The 18,690-nt window shown below is 53.1% G+C and overlaps 6 protein-coding genes across 6 annotated transcripts; 4 read left to right on the top strand and 2 right to left on the bottom strand.

Annotated features, from left to right (window-relative positions):
* Nucleotides 1-1,227: 1,227 nt before the first annotated feature.
* CC84DRAFT_1164861 (uncharacterized protein) lies at nt 1,228-3,135 on the top strand. Its single transcript, XM_018178585.1, has one exon. It carries the CDS (start codon nt 1,458-1,460, stop codon nt 3,000-3,002), a length of 1,545 nt encoding a protein of 514 aa, XP_018034740.1. The 5' UTR covers nt 1,228-1,457; the 3' UTR covers nt 3,003-3,135.
* On the bottom strand, nt 2,970-4,791 carry CC84DRAFT_790975 (Rhamnogalacturonase A). The gene is made up of 3 exons (XM_018187401.1): nt 4,778-4,791; nt 4,164-4,727; nt 2,970-4,113 (listed from the first exon to the last, which is right to left on the bottom strand). The coding sequence occupies exons 2-3, from the start codon at nt 4,555-4,557 to the stop codon at nt 3,176-3,178; spliced, it is 1,332 nt and encodes a 443-aa protein (XP_018034739.1). The 5' UTR covers nt 4,558-4,727; nt 4,778-4,791; the 3' UTR covers nt 2,970-3,175.
* A 544-nt stretch (nt 4,792-5,335) lies between these two features.
* Nucleotides 5,336-7,233, bottom strand: CC84DRAFT_1164860 (ankyrin). The gene is made up of 2 exons (XM_018178584.1): nt 5,639-7,233; nt 5,336-5,589 (listed from the first exon to the last, which is right to left on the bottom strand). Exons 1-2 carry the CDS (start codon nt 7,144-7,146, stop codon nt 5,526-5,528), a joined length of 1,572 nt encoding a protein of 523 aa, XP_018034738.1. The 5' UTR covers nt 7,147-7,233; the 3' UTR covers nt 5,336-5,525.
* Nucleotides 7,234-9,671: 2,438 nt separating this feature from the next.
* CC84DRAFT_1259777 (uncharacterized protein) lies at nt 9,672-10,245 on the top strand (the record flags this gene model as incomplete). The annotated part of the gene is made up of 2 exons (XM_018184941.1): nt 9,672-10,014; nt 10,061-10,245. The coding sequence occupies exons 1-2, from the start codon at nt 9,900-9,902 to the stop codon at nt 10,243-10,245; spliced, it is 300 nt and encodes a 99-aa protein (XP_018034737.1). The 5' UTR covers nt 9,672-9,899.
* A 1,429-nt stretch (nt 10,246-11,674) lies between these two features.
* Nucleotides 11,675-15,973, top strand: CC84DRAFT_1164859 (cytokinesis protein Cyk3). Its single transcript, XM_018178583.1, has 2 exons — nt 11,675-15,145; nt 15,195-15,973. Exons 1-2 carry the CDS (start codon nt 11,873-11,875, stop codon nt 15,768-15,770), a joined length of 3,849 nt encoding a protein of 1,282 aa, XP_018034736.1. The 5' UTR covers nt 11,675-11,872; the 3' UTR covers nt 15,771-15,973.
* Nucleotides 15,974-16,172: 199 nt separating this feature from the next.
* Nucleotides 16,173-18,429, top strand: CC84DRAFT_1164857 (glutamyl-tRNA synthetase). Its single transcript, XM_018178582.1, has 2 exons — nt 16,173-16,551; nt 16,757-18,429. The coding sequence occupies exons 1-2, from the start codon at nt 16,220-16,222 to the stop codon at nt 18,315-18,317; spliced, it is 1,893 nt and encodes a 630-aa protein (XP_018034735.1). The 5' UTR covers nt 16,173-16,219; the 3' UTR covers nt 18,318-18,429.
* Nucleotides 18,430-18,690: the final 261 nt, after the last annotated feature.

Here is an 18,690-nt window from a genome sequence, read left to right as displayed (position 1 = left end):
TTCAACGTCGACTTCTCGTTGTATAAGTCCGGTCCTGTGGGCACAGATTGGGATTCGAGTACACTAGTCAGTCGATTCGGATCATCCAACCCGCCTATTACCTACTCTCATCGGCGCAAAGGAGAGCGCGAAGTGGCGGACCGTGCAAAGCACTCGCGGCAAACGCGATCACCCAAACACGGGGGAGTATGAGGGTAAACATACACTTACATCTGTCTCAGGGACATTTACTGGTCGCCATAACACATTTTGAGGAATGAAGTGAAGATATGGGAAGAAAAACAAGATAGCCAGTCAGGTGAGCAAGGGAGCGGGCCGGAATGTGGCCGTTCGCTCCTCGCGGGAAACTCATTGGTGGCTACCAGAGTATAGATCGATAGGTTTGGTGTATTGTAGCTGTCAGTTTTGTTATGGGTCTAGACCCGCTGCGCCTGTGAAGGTGACAGCCGCTTGATGCTGGGCCAGCTTAAGGGTTAGCCCTTTGTCGCAACGGTTTGTCGTTCCATCCATGGACCTTGGTCTAATCTTTAGGCTCCGTCGCGTACACAACTGACGGACGCGACTTTTTGAGACAGCTACTCGTAAATCCGAGCCCGGTCGGCAGACGCGATCCCCCGCGGTAAACTGTCTTGCATCTGCGACACCACGTTAGCCACACCCATTCGACCCGCATCCAGGGCCAAGTTCCAGGCGTGTGGAAGAGCCGGGCACAAGGCTCAGGACGGTTCGTTCAGAGTCATGTCTGGGCCATGTGTGCCTTTATTCGCAGTGTTGCAGACAGGTCTGAGGTTGCTGCGTTCAAGCAACTGCCCTAGGACGGTTGAGGGGTGCCACTCCCCAGGCTCGTGGTACTGATGCAGACTACAACGGGTCGTTGCACGACTTGTTCCAACCCACTGTTGCTGCAGAATGGGGTCGACGTGAGAGAAAGACAAAAGTCTCAGATACGCGTCGCGACATACGAGAGAGCGATTCGCACTGCATCGGACAAAAGCGAGGCCAGAGTCGGGCATAGCTCCGTCTTACGCGAAGACATAGAAGGAGCAAACAGGAATTGACGAGCTTACTTCAATTCCCGCGAATATAGGATGGTCTGCTGTGTTGGGAGTCCGCGGGCGTATCGTCCCGGCGCAAGGTGGCATCACGCGGCACCTCGGCGGGCTTCGGAGTGACATCGGAGACAGATCATCTGATAAGATGAGACCTGTCCACGTTCTCCACTCTTCTTCCACGTACAGCCATGACAATGTTGATCATTACGTCTGATGAGATGAGATCAAGGAAATCCATCCGCTTGCGCTGCCTCTTTGAGATTGCGCTGACGCTGAGCTACAAATTTGCAGTTCAGTCTGTTACCGGCAGGCAGAGACCTTCATGGAGAAGATAAATACACGCTCCGAAGCGATGATGTGATCGCTCGCCAATCCGAATCATCTCGTTCAGCTCCAATAACAGTAATGCGTGTCCAGGCGTTGTTATGGATGGGTATAAGCGCGGTTTCGTTGGCCTACGCACAGAACAACACAACTTGGCCATATCATACATTCAGGTCGCTTCCTGGCTTTGAACCACCTCAGCTCGAGATTGCTACTATCAACGAATCGACAGCCCCTGGACTTATATTCTTTCCTATTAGTGGGAACGGAGCTCACAACTACAGCCTAAACATTTACCAACAAGATGGCGAACTGGTTTGGCAGTCCGGTTACGGCGACTACGCTGCGTTTAAGCCCACGACACTGTTTGGAGAGCCCGTCCTAGCCGCATGGAGCGGCATCAGCTTTCCCGAGCCATGGGGATTTGGCTACGGAATTATCAAGATACTCAACCAGAACTACGAAAATATCTACAATGTAACGTTGTGGAACACGAGCTACCCCACTCTCGAAAGCATATACCCGTTGTACGATCCCATCCAGTACAAACCGTTCAGCTGGATCGATATGCACGAGAACAACATCACCCCGCGGGGCACCATGTTCGTGGGAGCCATGAACGTTACATCCTGGGATCTGAGGTCTGTTGGCGGTTCTGAGGATGGCTGGATCGTGGATTCGATCATCCTTGAGTTGAACGTGACCAACAGCGAAATTCTGTGGCAGTGGAGTCATCTCGCGCACGTCAATGAGATTCCGCTGGTAGACGCTGCTCCGACCTACCCGCGTGGGGAACTAGGACAGAACCAGTCTTATCCTTGGGGCCCGTTCCATATCAACTCTGTGGATGAGTTCGAGGATGGGAGTTTGCTGGTTTCGTCGCGGCATTACTGCTCCATCTTTAAGATCGGACGTGATGGTGAAGTGCAATGGACCTTGAACGGACACTCTGGAGGAGACTTCGCTCGCAAGAACAATCTCTCTTTCTGTTATCAGCACGATGCTCGCGTCCAGGCAGAGAACGGCTCGACCATACTGATCTCGATATTCAACAACGATAACAGTGCTGTAGTATCCTTCGTCAACCAAACGACTGGTCTGTTCCTGAGCGTTGACACCGACACCAAAGAAGCCACACTAGTCAAAGAGATCTTCGACCCCGCGGAACCGATATATGCTGTTAGCCAGGGCAATCATCAGCTCCTTTCAAATGGGCACTCGTTGATGGGATACGGCAGCGTCCCATTTCTCAAAGAGTTCGACGGGGAGAGAAACGTCGTCCAGACCATCAAGTGGGGTGAAGCACAGGCGGTCCAAAGCTACCGAACCTACAAGTCTGAGTGGGTGGGAACGCCATCAACACGTCCGGATGTTTTTGCTTGTCTGAAAGACGATGCCACGATCAACGTGTATATGAGCTGGAACGGTGCGACAGAACATCAAAGCTGGCATGTGCTTGCCGGTTCATCGAGGCAAGATCTGAGGATGAAGATTACTGTGGATAAGACTGGGTTTGAGACTTCTGCGAACTTCGCCGGCAGCGCACAATATGTTCAGGTTGAAGCCTATGGTACTGGGATCGAGACTGGGATTTCAAATGTTGTCGTGGTGGAGGGTAAGTGTTAGGAGTCAAAAGCAAGCTCGCCTAGAAGCATGTCTCGGAACACACGATCCGCATGGTGATGTGTGAGCTGGCTCATGTAGATTGCGTATAGACTGGTAAAAATAACATATACAAGAATAGAATGTCAACCCTCCCCTTCAAACCTCAAACAGCGATGATAACTTCAGTCAATCCCTCAAGCTCCGGCGACCGCACTGATGGGCTTTTGACCTGGGAAGTAGCTAGTCGGCAGAGCGGGAATCGGGATGCTCTTGGTAGTACCAAACGCTGACTTCAAGTCCCCTGCCATAGATGCAGCAGTATATCCTGCAGGAGCCGCAGTCTGCGTGCTCGTGACCATGGCGTAAGACGCACCCGTGCCAGCCTTCAAGCACCCACCACTTCCATATGCAGATCGACAGGTCAGCGTCTGCTTGTTACCGCTCTCTGTCCACATGGCGAAATCCGAGATCTTGATGTCAGTGCAAGGCGCGCCGTCTGCACACGCAATCTTGATCGGCCCGCGAGACGCGCCGTTCGCCTCGGTACCTTTCCAGTTCTTGATGGTGAAGTTGGACAGCTGGACGCCATTCCCGTCGACCTTGCTCATGCTGGACCAGTATTGGTCGATGTCGAGGGAGTATGCGTTTCCGTGGCCGATGAAGTTCTCCAGGACAACGTCTTCGACGTAACCGCTGCCGCCGTATGACTTGACCATGAGCATCTGGTTCGAATTCCACGTGTAGATGTTGCGGTACACAACATTCAAGATGGCGGTGTCGGCGCCCAAACTGCCGAAAGCAGAGCCGCCCGACCAGTTGCAGTAGATGTTCTCGACGAGGATGTTTTTGGCTGGCGACTTAACGGTTACGCATTCGTCCTTATTGGTGACCATCACGTCGTGGATCCAGATGTTGTTGGACCAGACGTCGATGCCGTCGAGGCAGCCCCATTCACCGCCACGAATAGCCATGTTGTAGACCTCACCGTTGGTGCAGGTGTCCAAAGAGTAGTGGTACATAGGCGAGTCAACAAGCGCTATGTCGTGAACCGAGAAGTTGGTGACTTTGTAGGTGCGAAGAAGACGCGCGCCCTTGCATTGCCCTTGCGAGGCGTGAATTTCATAGCCATTGCCTGTCGCACTCGTCAGAGGTGATAGTATAAGAGCTCAAGAAGAAACAGACCTTGAATAGCACCCTTGCCGGTAGAGCTGAAGAATTCAAAGTCGGAGGTATCCCTGATCATGATCATATTGCCACCATCCGTGCCGGTACGGTAGATGATGCCATCAAGTTGTATACCAACTCCCTTGCCATTCTTCAGCGTAACCCACGTCTTCATGACATAATCACCGCTTGGGATGATGACGATTCCACCACTCTGGCATGCAGCCCAGGCCGATGCAAGTGGTGGTCCGATGTCAGTGGATTTGTCTGCTTTGGCACCATACTTTGTCACATCGCAAGTTTTGATGGCTCTTTTCGCAGCAGTCTTGGTAGTAGGTCCGACAGAGCCCGAGAGCTGAGCAAAGGTAGATGGGAGCAGCGCTATGGCGCTCAAAAGAATGGAAAGGCGCATGTTAACGGGGGATAGATCGGAAAGAAAAAAGATTGAACGAAAGACTACTGCACAGCAGGCAGAAACAGAAGATGCAAAGAAGAGTAGATCAATCAATGAGAGACCGGAGACCAAAAGAGTGTATGAAGTCGACAAACTGCCGGCGTTCGTGCAGTAGCCAGGTCATCATCCTATTAATGTTTAGCCGCGCCCCTGGGTAGATTAGATTGATTAAAATCGCCTTTGCGGGGGCTAAGCGTCCTTCATATTGCTGGGCAAAAGCTTGACTAACACTATGGAGTCGGAGAAATTAGTCGTTTCGAAACGCGCGCTGTCGTCGAGAATATAGCTCTGTAGCCCATCAAATCGCGAATTATCAGAGATGTCGAAGCTGCACCTTAAACAACTCTACGTTGCGAATTTGCCGGCAATGAGTGCAAATGAAAGCCGTCGCACTGTGGCTAGTGGAATTAAAAGGGATTCGTGGAAAGACGAAGGCGTGTTTCGCATTTCAAGCGAAAACGATCGGCGCTAGGATGTGGGTGCGAAAGATGAGGAGACGGGACGCGACGCGTGGCCAACGTTTCCCTGCAATACCGCTGAAGGTAACATTGCTGCTGGTAAAAAATTGTCCGTGAACACATTTCGATTATATCCACGAACAGCGCTGACATGGGCTTTGCTGATGTTCGGATGTCATGATGTCATAGCGCGGCGTGATATTCCCTACATAAATACATCTGGACACAAACTCATTTCCATCCCCATTCCATCTTTGCCAGTGAAGCTGTACTCATGCACTTTAAAAATTTTTAGCCAATCCCACGACACACAATCATGGCATAGGTGCTCACGATTGACGAGCTTCGGCTCCAGTCTGTAAGACCCAGCACACGCCAGAGATTCAAGCGTCATGGTTCTTAAGATGGCTGCAACAGAGTCTGCCTCCTCGGAGTATTCCGGATCGTTCTCAGCCTTCCATTTTCTGATCATCGAAGAGAGAGCGTGATGACCGTGCTGCCACGCCCTAAATACGGTCCTCCGATAGTTGGTGTTCGTTTTCCCCTTCAAACTGTCGCCCACCCCTAATCCAAGGAGATAGCTTGCCATGTCCATGCGGCCAGCTTCAGCCGCACCCTCGATAGCCGACCTTCCCTCAAAAACGCCCGGGGGCGCGGTCAGGTCAGCTCCAGCATTAATCAGAAGATTGGCTATCTCAAAATGGCCGTTCATCGCCGCAAACTGTAACGCCGTGGCGCCATGATACTTGGCTGGCCGAGCATTAACATCAGCACTTTTGTTGAGCAGCGTCCCAACTAGCGAGATCTTGCCATCTTTTGAAGCGATTTGAAGGGACGAGTGCGCTAGGGGTCCATGGCTGCTGTTTGTTGCAATCTCGACTTCTGCGCCATTTTCCAGAAGCCAGTCCACGAAGTCGTAACGCTTAAATCGGACTGCTAAACGGACGGCTGACACATAGCATCTGTCTTCATTTGGGACTAGAGTAGGCAGCGCCCGGTATAGCACTGCGTTGATGCCTACTGCTTTGGCAAGCATTTGTCCTAGATGTATGTCTCCGCACCGTATGGCTATAGCGTATGCTTGTATGAAATGTGTCCTGAGCTGTGGCTCCTGGGCTCTGCTGGCGAACTTCTGGTAGTGGTTATATATGATGGGTGCGAAAGGATGATTGTAGATTGTAAGGGTATGCCTGAGAACACTGATCTGGTACGCGGTATCTTCTTCTTTGTCTAGTGGAGGGTATCCGTTGGGCCAGATGTGAGCACCTACAGAATCGTCCGGCCAGCTCCCAGCATCAAGGAAGGCCTGGATCACACGCTCTTTTAAGTAGACCGCTGCGTGCGCAAGGCCCACTCCAAGATCTTGAGCGCTGAACTCATGGTTTTGCAAAATATCCTGCAAAGCACTCTGTGCGTTGTTCTTCACGGCTAGTAGCATCAGCTGACGAAAGACACGAGGAGATCTTGAACATGTTTTACTCGAAAACAACAAGTCAAGAAAGCTCGCATCGAAGGCTTTGATACATTCGACAACACAGCGAGTAGTCATCCATGGCATCTGGTCCGTGGTCGCAGCTGTAAGGACTCTAGTAAAGAGTTCTCTATTCTTTCCTTTGGCGGCATTGAATAAGGGATTCCAGACGCTTTCATTGGCCTTTTGTGCCCAACAGTCCTTGTACATCCAATTGTCATCGTTCTCACAGGCTTCTTCGTAGTCTACTCGGCAGGGGCATGGAATGGGTTTTAAGGGTTTTGAATCTGCGCGTCCTGAAATTGCTGGCAATATGTGTCGGCTTAGGGATATATCTTCTCGTCGCAAACAAACACACGGACGATTATTTGGCAGGCAGGCTCCATACTGAATGAGAAGTTCGAACATGGCCTTATCGCCTCTTTCCAGTGCTATTTGGATAGCACTTTGTTCAGGAGAAACAGAGTGGTACTTCGTTTGAGACCAGTTGGCGTTCCATCCTCCGATCCATATGTTATCCAACTCATGATACCCGTAGGGGAGGGTCGCATAGTCAGCGCACGCTCCAGCTTCGAGTAGGACTCGAGAGATGTCCAAGTTACCGACGCACGCAGCCATCTGTATTGGGAGTCTCTTCCCAGTTTGATTAGGATCCACTCCCTTCAATATGAAGCGGCGAAGCACCTCAATATTTTCGGTTAATACAGCCGCGTGAATTGGGGCGTACGTGTGTGCATCTCGTGTCAGTCCAAGTTCCCTGGCAAATTGCATTCCACATATGCTATTAATGGAAGCATAGGTATCAATATTGAAACCATTTTCGAGAAGATAGTTCGTGACATTAGTATTGTGGCTGAGCAGCGCGTAAACTAGCGGGCTCCCTTGACCTAGGTAGCTTCTTGCACAGTGATCGAGACCCATGGTTTGCAGTGCTATCAGCATTGGGATACTTCCTCCTAAAGCGGCAGCTTCGTAGAGGATCCAAGGTGTCTTCCTCAGATCGTCGAAAGTCTGATTATCTTTCGAGATTAACAATTCAAGGATATCCACGTCACCTCGGTGAGCGGCGAGGACGAAGCTAGCCGCCTCGTAGCGGTTGCTTGTTTCATTCAAATTATCGTCGAAGAATTGGATCAGACCTTGGATGATGTTGAAATTTGCCTCTTGGATTGTGTAGTCCAATAATGAGATCTTTGGAACATGCTCTCTTCTGTCAATCCATTTTAATGTATTCGAAGTAAGGTCTCGCATTTCACGCTCAACCCATAACTGAAGTCCAGCTCCATTTTCGAGCAGGAATTGGAAGAGTTTTTCGTTGCAACTTTCAATCGCATAGGTAATCAATGTGCTACGCCTGAAGCGTGTGCTGTAGCCTCGGTAGTTGATGTTGGTGCCGGAATCGATTAATGTCTCGATCAGAAGAAAATTGTTTCCTATCGCTGCCGGAATCAGAAGTTTTTCTGCCATGGCATCAACTGTATATAGACCGCTACTGATGAGTCTGGCGAGAAATTTGCGATTTTGTGCGTCACGGGCAAACTCGACAATGGCTGGCGCAATTTCGTCCGGGTTGAAGTTATTAGAAAGCAGATAAACAACGTGTTTCAGAAGTTCGGTTTGCTTTCCAACCGGCGAAAGAGTGTACCGATCTTTAAGGTTGATGTCTGCACAGCAGTCCTTTCGAGGTGCCATATAAGGAATCGGATCGAGAAAAGCGGGATGTATCATTGGTGGATAGGGCTTGTCGTCGAGGATTAGAGCGAAGAACTCTTCGCTCAGGAGCGAAATCCAAAACAGGTCTTCAATCGTGTTTTCGAAATTTGAAGAAGCCACCATAATATCGTGCGTGACGAGGGCGTCATGATCGGAGACAGTTCGGTCGGCCGATATGTGAAGATCGCTCAAGGCTTGCATGAATTGCCTCCACGGTATATTGTCCGCACTTGTGAACTTCCTCTCTCCGGTCATGGCTATGCTGATTCTGGCTCCTGAACTCTGGCATGAGGAAAAGTCCGCAGCGGGCATGGAAGTGATAGCCTGTAGCACAGGCGACACAGGAGGTGTATAGACTTCGACATTCGGTGGCGTTACGGGTCGAGGCGCAACTTTCAGCACTGTTCCCCATCAGCTTATGACCAGTCGCAACGATTGCCATTGTGGCCTACACAACTGTTGCCTTTCCAATGTCATCAAAGCGTAGTTCCTTCTTTGTTTCTTAATCTTTTTCTCAGATACCACGAGACCGTGGAACTTGACGTGGGATTGCAATTGACCATTTGCTTCTCGCTCAGACAGACGTGACACTATGAATTCCCACTCTTTTTTTGAGATGTTCCTCTTCGTGAATCCCCATTTCTTGAAGACTCGCTCGTATTGCGGTTTGCTATGCGACATTATTCACAGGCATCAATGCAATTTGAACAGCCGTACCTCTTGTCCAGTATACCTCGAGACTTCATGTGATTCATTATGAACGGTAAGGACTTTCCACCCGTTTCGTACAGTCGATGCAATTCCTCCTTGTGGGGCTCCCACATTGACTTTTCTGCCTTCCTTCCAGTCATCTTGACGTACAGCCTTGTCACTTATCAGGCTGGTACGATCAACTTTGGAATATTGTTCTATCACATGTGCAGTTTAGAGACAAGAACCTCAATATGTATACTTGGAAGCCGACCGTTGCCAGGCTATCCAGTTAAAGAGAGTATCAAGGAAGTGGGAGGGTTGAAGACAGCTATCAAGCTGACTTTATCACAGTCCGAGGCAAGATCCCGTGCCCACCAATAAGCCGCCTTATTTTTACAGGCTCACATGTGATTGGAGGGTTCCAAAAGTTGCATACCAGTCGTGCATCCCTATTGGCCGCTGCCAGAAGTTGCATACCTCCTCTATATCCATTGGCCGGCGCCAGAAGTGTCGTTTCTACCGTCAACGCCACCTCTAAGCCTCGTTAGACTTTTGCGACAACAGTTACACATCTCAGGGTATATAAGAAATCATATTGTTCATTGGTTAAGGCCAAAAGTGTGGTTTGTGGAATGACCAATCGGAAAAAGACCCCCCTCCCCCCGGAGCTCTCAAAGCGAATTGAAGTCTATTTGCTCGGCCATTCACCGGATTTCGTCACACTCCTTACAGAGATAGTCTAGTCCAGATGTGTAGGCCGTCTGCTACAACTTTGCGCTGCTTGTATATCTTCCCATTCGCTAAGACTAGTCACAGTATTCCTCACAGCTTACGTTATCTGCTCATTGTTTTATCACAACTTCTCTTAACGTGCCCTGGATCGCAATTCTTGGAAGTATCCTGCAATTATCATCCTGTGCTCGACTAGCCCTGTCTCATTTTCTATACCAGGCCCCGCGATCAAGATGTCTCTCAACTCAGAAAGCATCATCGGACTTGTCGCACTGCTCGTCACAAGCCCGCCAACCGTGTATCTGCTATACAAGCTTGCAACCGGTTCCCGTACCAGAGGAGAGACTTGTACGATATCTTACAGGGAGTTTTGTCTCATCTTGCTAACACATAGCTGATCTCCCACTACATCGCAACGAGGACCACGACGAGCCGCAGCACCGTATGCAACCTCCCACCCTCTACCTCCAGCGCCATGAGACATGGTCATGCTACACGAACATCATCGTAAAACCAACGGATGCTCGCCAGAGGAGCATGACGGCTGGCGATGAGACGACGGCGTCAAGGGAAATCTAGCATACAGCAGGTAGCGCAATGGCAATATTCCATTCAATTCATCAGCTCACCCGCGCTTCGCTCCGTGAGCTCACGCTTCATTCACTTCCAACCATCCATCATCTCACTCACCACCCACCAATTACACAAGTATACATACCACTGTTCTCCAGGCTTGGTCGTCAAATCAAACAAAAAACTCAAGCTATTGGGTTTCTCTGAGCCGGACTCCGAAGTGGCTTTTAGTTTTTGCGGCTTTTGACACCTGTGGCGTGACAAAGGGTGCGAGTTCGAGCCCGCCTGTTGGCAGGTGAATACCAAAGGCCAGTTTTATATAAGCCCTTCGATATTGCGACGCCATGTAACTTTGACACGCAGGGTCAAACCCTTCCTGAGAGCGCATTCCCAAACGGCGACATTCAATACTGGCTGCACTAGGACACATGGACTCACTTTCGTCAACGAACTCTGTGACGCAGGCCTGAAAAAACGCTGCTGAGCAGGAAATACAAGCTCGCGTCGTAGTTGTGTAGTCTGTTGTAGATCCGCTTTACATTTCACAAAGGTCTCGCGTGGTACCCTAGTCGCTAGCGGACAGGCCGAGATTCGGGCACCACGCTGTGGAGCCTAGGGTGTCGCGGGCCGCACATAGGGACCAGATCTCGATCAAATGGGCAGGGCTAATTATTGCTATGGAGATCTGCCATGTTGAGCCATTCAAAATATTGTTCAAGTCACCCTGTTCGGCTAGAAGGTCTTTCAGCTGGGACGGTGTGATGCCAAGGGGCTATATAGGACGAGTGTACTCATTCAAACTGAAGAAAATTGTGCAGTCCATCCAGGCTTCCGGCGAGACCGACGCTTGCTTATCGAAAGTGACCGTCGCATGACTCTCTTGTGGGTGCTGTTGGGTTGCGGCCACAGACCAGAGACGTTGGGCAGTTCTGCACATTTGAACATGCGCAGACACTTGCAAATTTATACGAGACGTTCCAGACTACCACGTATACACAGGCATGCCATAGAACACGTGGGTCAGGCTCTGGGATGGTTCCAAGGCCGAAGGGGCATATGGTAGTTTGTTCATCGCGTCCTCAGCTGGGTCGTGGCCTGCAGAAGCGACAAGATGCGGTGTGTTTTTGCGCGCGAGCGCTTAGCTGAGGGCTAGTGGCGCGTGGGCGAGCGTTTCGACATCCCTATCGATACCTAGTGCAGCTCTGGCATACTCGAAACGCGAGTTCGCTCTGGCAACGGTAGACTAATGGGCGCAAGGCGAGGCTCCGGATGGGGTGGAGCGCCGCAAGGGCGGTGGAGCGAATGACGTTGTGTCGAGGTCGCACGGCGGAGGGCGGCCCTTGCGTCTGGCGGTCGCCGCGACAACGCACACAGGCGACAACACAACACACTAACTCGGGCAGTCCGTCCCAACCCCGGTATTCGCTATCGCGAGCCATCGCATCCTAATCGTTCCCCGCTATCCCTCCGCTGTTTATACTTGCAACGACAGGCATTGCGACTCGCCGTGCCTTTTTCCTGCTCACCGCCACGCACACCGCAGCTTGATGTCGCGCTGCTCCCGCTCCACGTCGCCCGCTGGATGAGATTCCCGCGGTAGCCAGCATCCTCTCGCTCAACACACTCGCTGGCCATGGCGCCCGCCGCACCTGGCCTGCCCACGCGCTTCCCGTGCTGGTGCAAGGCCGTGTACTCGTGGGGCGGCGAGGTCAGTCACGACAACCGCCTGCTCCACCACGATGCGCTGACCATGCTGCAGACCAAACGCGACCTCGGGTTCATAGAAGGAGACCTGATCGAGTGCCTCAACGCCGGCGATGGCTCGTGGTGGATGGGCCGCTTGAAGCGCGACAGGCGCATGGTCGGCCTGTTTCCCTCCAATTTCGTCGAACTGCTGCCCGAGGACTTCCAGCCATGGAGCCGCAACACGAGCCCAGCAACGGGGAGCATCTCGCGGCAGAACAGCGCGCAGCCCGTCAAGCAGGCGCCCCAGAAGGCGAAGACGTTCCGCAAACCCTTCACGGCCTACGCTGCAGCGGCAGCACCCAACCCGGCCGCTGCGGCGCGCCAGATCGAGAAGGCCGGCGGCTTCGCCAGCCCCAATGGCAGCTTGCGCGTGCAGCACAAACCGTATTCTTCCATGAAGAGGTCGTCCACCGAGAGCCGCGACAGATCGTCGACCGAGAGCCGTGCGTCTCCTCTGCCCTCCAAGCGCCCTTCGAACCTGCGCGCGGTATCGCCCCGCCCATCGACAGCGCCTGCGCCAAAGTACACACGCGCACCATCGCCAGCGCCGCCGAACAACTACCAGGAATACTCGCGGTCGCCGTCTCCCGCGCCCCCCGTCCAGTATCGGCCCCATTCAAGAGCTGTGTCGCCTGCTCCGCCAGCCCAATATCAAGCGTACTCGAGATCTCCCTCGCCGGCGCCGCCTACGCAGTATCGACCAGTATCGCGAGCCGTTTCTCCTGCCCCACCCGCCCAATATCGACCACCGTCGCGCGCTGTATCTCCCGCTCCTTCTTTCCAGTATCGTGCCTACGATCGCGGACCTTCGCCATCGCCATACCAAGATGAACAATTCCGAAGACAGTCAGTTGCGTCGTTCCAAGACATGGGTTCTCCTCCTCCGCCTCCGCCGCCTCCACATCGCGTTGCGTACAATCCAAGCAGAGCGCCCTCACCCGCGCCGCCGCAGCATGGCTACCACACCCCCGAACCTCCGTCTCCTGACCCGCGCACGAGCAGCAAGGGCAACTTCACACCGTCACCGTTGACAAATGCCATGGGCGATGTCATGTCCGCTTTACAAGACATGAGCGTGGCATCCCCGGGCGAGCGCTCCACACCGCCGAGTGTTTGGTCTCCAGAAGCGTTCGACGAGGTGTATCAGGCGTCGGCGAGAACGGCCCGTGCACAGACCTCAATCGGCATCAGCAACGACAGCGGGTTTTATGAGGGCGACGCGGACGAGGATGGACCAGCACAGGTTCAGAGCTACGTCCAGCGGATGGAGAGTCGCTTGCGCCGCATGCAACAACAGGAGGGTCGGAAAAATGACGAGCTGTTCATACCCGGAGATGGATCCGACCGGCCGCCATCTGTCCCCCCGAAGAACCAGTACATTAGGCCAGGGTCTGTCATGGCAGAGACTGTAGACCTGGAGCGCAGGGGGTCGAAAACACTGCGGCATCGCAAGTCAGCGTACGACATTGGAAAGAGCGTCTTGGGTAGAACCTTTACAACGAAGACCAACTCGACGACTACCACGCACACGAGCAGCAGTACGAACCGAAGTCTAATGTCTGGAGCATCAGCAACAGCTATGAGCTCTACAAGTGCCGGAAGCTACTACCGCAAGAAGTTCGCCAAGGACCGCCCAAAGAGCGTGATGGAAACTTCCCGCGGTGCAGGGAAGGGCTTTGGCTTCGATGATGGACGACCAGAGTCACCGTTTACAGGCATTACCTACCATTCAAGTCACGCCTCGGGAGAGCGACCTGGTTCGAACGAGGGGCAGCCAGCTATGCAAGATGGGTCCGACCCATTAGGTGGTTTGATGCAACCGACCAAGAGGAAGAGCGGATTCTTCAGGAAGATGATTGACACTGCCAAGACGCAGGCAGCCAACGCGCGCAGTACTATTGCTTCAGGATCCATCAGCAGGCCAGGCTCACGTGCAGCTAGTCGAGCGGCGAGCAGAGCGGGAAGCCGAGCCGCCAGCCGAATGGACCCTCGAGGTCCGACAGGCATGGGAGGCGGAACCCCCGTACAGTCAAATGCTGCGCGAGACATGGGTTTGAACGGGTCTATCGACTGGGTTCAGGTTCGAAGAGATGTCAATCGGTCAAACTCCCTTAGCAAGAACGAAAGGACTGAACGCGCCGATCGCTGTCAGATGATGGATATACCAGTCATTAATCCAGTCGACATTCTGTATGATTCTGCAGAAGGAGACGAGGGCCTGGACGGCCTGCCAATATCTGAGCCAACAGACTTCAGCGCGAGTAACCTTACTCTGGTCGACAAGAGCGCACGATTCATCAACAGCATACCTCTCGGAACAACACCTGCATCGTTAGCACAAGGATACGTCTGCAGACCATACAGAAGCGATGTCCAGCGTTTGAGAGCCATCTTTACGTGGGTCAGTGAGCGTATAGGCTGGGAGGACGACTTCGAAGGCGAGATCGACACACGGCATGTGCTTCAGAGCAAACGGGGATGCTCCCACGAGATAGCCATCATAGTGGCAGAGATGTGCGCATCCGTTGGCCTACATGCTGAAGTCGTCCGAGGATACCTCAAGACACCAGGAGAGTCTCTTGATCTGGACAGCGTGGCGCATCCCAACCATTTCTGGAACGCAGTCATTGTTGAAGGAGAATGGCGCATTATGGACTGTTCGCTGGCCGGACCCACCAACCCCAAGAGGGCACAGTATTCTAATGCCGGTTCCTCAGTTGCAGAATTCTGGTACTTCCTCGCCCGGCCGATGGAGGTCTGCTATTCTCACGTCCCTCTACTGCCGGAACAGCAGCACATCTGCCCACCGCAACCCCATGATGTCTTGATGGCATTACCTTGTGCAACGCCTGTATATTTCAAGCACAAGCTTCGTGTGGCCAACTTCGATACGAGCTTGCTTAACCTCGACAACCTTGAGATGGCACATATCCACATCGACGTCCCCGAGGATGTTGAATGCGTTGCCGAAGTAGAGGCAAGAGCCATCACCCAGGATGTAGATGGCGACTACTTTGAAAGTGGGGATGTCGTCCGGAAGCCAGCGCTTGCACAGGCGGAATGGATCGGAGGCCAGAAGAGATATACCGTGAAGGCAGTATTGCCGGGCGATGAGGGTCGTGGTGTGCTCAAGGTGTATGCCGGACCTCGCGGTCTTATGGTGAGATCTTTGTTTGACGGTTTTCCTACTCTCTGCTAACAATTATCAGCACTCCAACAAATTGAACCCTCACTCTCTAGCCCTTGGTCTGCCAATCACGCACACAGGCACGAACCCTCCATACTCGTTCCTGACGCTCCACCCTACTCCCCACGCGCAACGCCACGACCTATACGTCGCCCAACCGCAATGCGCCAACATCGCGCTCAACAACACCTTCGTCTTCACCGTCCGCCAGCATCCCTCTTCACTCACGCGCTTGCCCGACGTTACTTCACCTGGCCTAACTGGCCGCGCCTCACCAAACCCCTTCGCCCGCCCTGCTTCAGCTATGAGCATGCAGAGCGTTTCGGCCTCAGGATCAAACTACACAAATCCCTCGCAGGCATCCTCAAGTTCCTCAGGTAGCACTTCGATGAAGCCAGCCAAGCTCGCGGTGCAGACGCCGTCGGGCAAGATCATTAGATTGACGAGGAAGGGCGAGCACATGAGCGGAACCAACGACGGTGATGGAAGTTCGTGGGAGACAGTCATCAAGATTGGCGAGAAAGGCACGTGGAGGGGACTGGTGCTTGCGGACCGGAGCGCGAGGTGGTGTGTCTTCGCACAGTGGGAGTGTGCTTAATTCCTTCCATCCCTACCGACCCCCGCAAAATCGAGGGTGTATGAGTAGGGCGGATGTCTGCAAAAGCTGAATTGCTGCATTTCCTTTTCTTTCCTTTTGTTCAAGCGATGCATACTCATGATTCTACCTCTACGACTTGTAATGCTACAGCGTTTGGGTCTGGCGCATGTGCTAGCATTATCGGCGGCGTCTGTATAGTAGGGTAAAGCATTGTGGCTTCCTTTAGGCGTATGAATGAAGTGTTGTCTGTTTGAGTCTGTTCCAATGATGATTAGATGAGTGTGATCATGTGAAGCAACTGAAGATTCTAGAGAAGTCCAGCGGGTGGCGTCACTGCGTAGCGCGGGGCACCCGTCCCTGCCAAGACCCCCACTGCGACTCATCCACTACACCAAAAGTTCTCAACTTCATACCACACTCCTCCTACAATCTCCCTTAAACACACAACCATGGACACTGCAATCGCCGAATGGCAGGCCCGCGCTGAGGCCCTGAAGCCCCTCAACCTGAAGCAGATCGAGGGTCCTCTGGGCGAGCTCTCGGACCACCTTACACTACGCTCTTTCGTGGTCGGCTATGAATACTCGGCGGCGGACGAGACGCTGTTCAAGACGATTCGCGGAAACCGCGTGGCGCATGCGTATGTCAAGCAGAACTTGATGCCCAATTTGTGCCGCTGGTTTAGGTTTATCGAGGAGGTGTATGCGCCGCAGGTTGTGACGGTGCAGAGCAAAGGGAAAGACGGGAAGGCTAAAGATGATGGGGCGAATTATGATATCGGGTGAGTTTTTATTCTTCAGCTGACGAGATCGCGGCTGTTGGAGAGGCGGAGCTGGAGCGTGCCATGACATCGGAAAGACCTGCAAAAAAGCAGATTGTTCCTTGTAATGCCAGGCGTGCACATCCTCCCCTTCTGACCTCGTTCCATGCATTATGGCGCAGCTGTCCCGGATTACTATGTTCGACCACAAGCTAACTTATCTCAGCCTGCAAGATGTCGGTGACGGAACTGGCGTCGTGACCAGGTTCCCTCCCGAGCCTTCGGGCTACCTTCACATCGGCCACGCAAAGGCCGCTCTCCTCAACGACTACTTCGCGCACGAGAAATACAAGGGCAAGCTCATCCTCCGATTCGATGACACGAATCCGACAAAGGAGAAGCAGGAGTTCCAGGATGCGATTGTGGAGGATCTCGCACTCATGGGCATCAAGCCTGACCAAGTGTCATACACGTCCGACTACTTTGACCACCTATACGAGGTTTGCGTACAGCTCATCAAGGACGGTGGAGCCTACGCGGATGACACGGCGCAAGACCGTATGCGCGAGGAGCGCATGGACGGTATTGCCAGCGCGCGTCGCGAGGCTTCGGTGGAGGACAACCTGGCGCACTTCGAGGAGATGAAGAAGGGCTCCGAGGAGGGCCTCAAGTGGTGCATTCGCGCGAAGATGTCGGTTGACGACCCGAACAAGGCTCTTCGCGACCCGGTCATCTACCGTTGTAACCCCGAGGCGCACCACCGCACTGGCTCAACGTGGAAGATATACCCAACCTATGACTTCTGCTGCCCGATTGTGGACTCCCTTGAGGGCGTGACTCACGCTCTCCGCACGACCGAGTACAATGACCGCGATGCGCAGTACCAGTGGTTCATCAAGACGCTCAAGCTACGCGGCGTCTACAACTGGGGCTTCGCTCGTCTGAACTTCATCCGCACACTACTTTCCAAGCGCAAGCTTACCAAGATCGTGGACGAGGGTGTCGTAACCGGCTGGGATGACGCGCGCATGCCGACCATCCGTGGTGTACGTAGAAGGGGTGTTCAGGTTCCTGCCCTTCGCGAGTTCATTCTCAAGCAAGGACCCAGCAAGAACATTGTAAACATGGATTGGAACTCCTTCTGGGCAACCAACAAGAAGCACATCGACCCGGTTGCCGCCCGTTACACCGCCATAGCGGACGCCAACAAGGTCCCTGTCACCGTCGTCGGTCACACCGGAGGCACCACCATTGAGGAGAAAGCCAAGCACGCCAAGTACGACCTCGGCAAGAAGAAGGTCGTCTTCAGCAAAGACATCCTTATGGAGCAGGAGGACGCGCAGTCGTTCGCCCAGGGCGAGGAAATCACTCTCATGAACTGGGGCAACGCCATAGTCAAGAACATCTCGCACTCCATCAACCCGCTGTCCGCGCACGGCTTCAAAACCGTCACCGGCCTCGAGCTCGAGCTCCACCTCCAGGGCGATGTCAAGACGACCTCCAAGAAGGTGACGTGGCTGTCCAAGGACCAGAACCTTGTCCCCGTCGAGCTCGTCGACTTCGACTACCTGATTACCAAAGACAAACTCGAGGAGGAGGACAAGCTGGAGGACTTCCTGAACAAGAAAACCGAGACGAGGGTGAAGGCGGTGGCAGACTTGAACGTGGCCGACTTGAAGGTCGACGACGTGTTCCAGTTCGACCGCAAGGGGTACTTTAGGGTGGACAAGGCGTTCCAGCACGGCGAGCCGCTTGTCGCGTACAAGATTCCCACGGGGGGCAAGTAAGCGTGCGGGCGTGTTTCAAACTCGCCGTCCGAGGCAGCATGCAGTAGTGGAAAGTAGTTTCGGAAATTAGAGACGCGCACCTATCTATGCGCTTGTGTAAATGTGCCATCCAGCTCTTGCCTTGATCGACCCCACTCAATTCTCACATCCGTTCTTGCTCGACCACAAGAGGAATGAAGAAAGCCGCGCCCATGGCGGCTCGAACTCGCGCATCGTCCCGTGTTAGGAAGGGAGAATAAGGCAAGGAAAAAGGGCAAAAACTAAAAGCCACTTCGGAGTCCGGCTCAGAGAAACCAAGTATGGTTTTTTGTTTGATTTGACGAGCTAGACTCTGCTTCAAAGATATACATAGGGGATGCGGTAAGTGGTAGGT

The sequence above is a fragment of the Paraphaeosphaeria sporulosa genome, assembly GCF_001642045.1.
Source record: "Paraphaeosphaeria sporulosa strain AP3s5-JAC2a unplaced genomic scaffold CC84scaffold_6, whole genome shotgun sequence".
Lineage (NCBI taxonomy): Eukaryota > Fungi > Ascomycota > Dothideomycetes > Pleosporales > Didymosphaeriaceae > Paraphaeosphaeria > Paraphaeosphaeria sporulosa.
Note: the sequence above shows the minus strand (reverse complement) of the source record. Positions and strands in the feature narration are given on the sequence as shown.

Coding starts and splice junctions, on each gene's coding strand:
- CC84DRAFT_1164859 (XM_018178583.1), top strand. CDS start 11,873: ATGGCGCCCGCCGCACCTGGCCTGCCCACGCGCTTCCCGTGCTGGTGC. Junction 15,146..15,194: donor CCGGACCTCGCGGTCTTATG/GTGAGATCTTTG, acceptor AACAATTATCAG/CACTCCAACAAATTGAACCC.
- CC84DRAFT_790975 (XM_018187401.1), bottom strand. CDS start 4,557: ATGCGCCTTTCCATTCTTTTGAGCGCCATAGCGCTGCTCCCATCTACC. Junction 4,114..4,163: donor CGGCAAGGGTGCTATTCAAG/GTCTGTTTCTTC, acceptor CGAGTGCGACAG/GCAATGGCTATGAAATTCAC.
- CC84DRAFT_1164861 (XM_018178585.1), top strand. CDS start 1,458: ATGCGTGTCCAGGCGTTGTTATGGATGGGTATAAGCGCGGTTTCGTTG.
- CC84DRAFT_1164860 (XM_018178584.1), bottom strand. CDS start 7,146: ATGGCTGCGTGCGTCGGTAACTTGGACATCTCTCGAGTCCTACTCGAA. Junction 5,590..5,638: donor GGCCGCATGGACATGGCAAG/CTATCTCCTTGG, acceptor GGGAAAACGAAC/ACCAACTATCGGAGGACCGT.
- CC84DRAFT_1164857 (XM_018178582.1), top strand. CDS start 16,220: ATGGACACTGCAATCGCCGAATGGCAGGCCCGCGCTGAGGCCCTGAAG. Junction 16,552..16,756: donor GGGGCGAATTATGATATCGG/GTGAGTTTTTAT, acceptor AACTTATCTCAG/CCTGCAAGATGTCGGTGACG.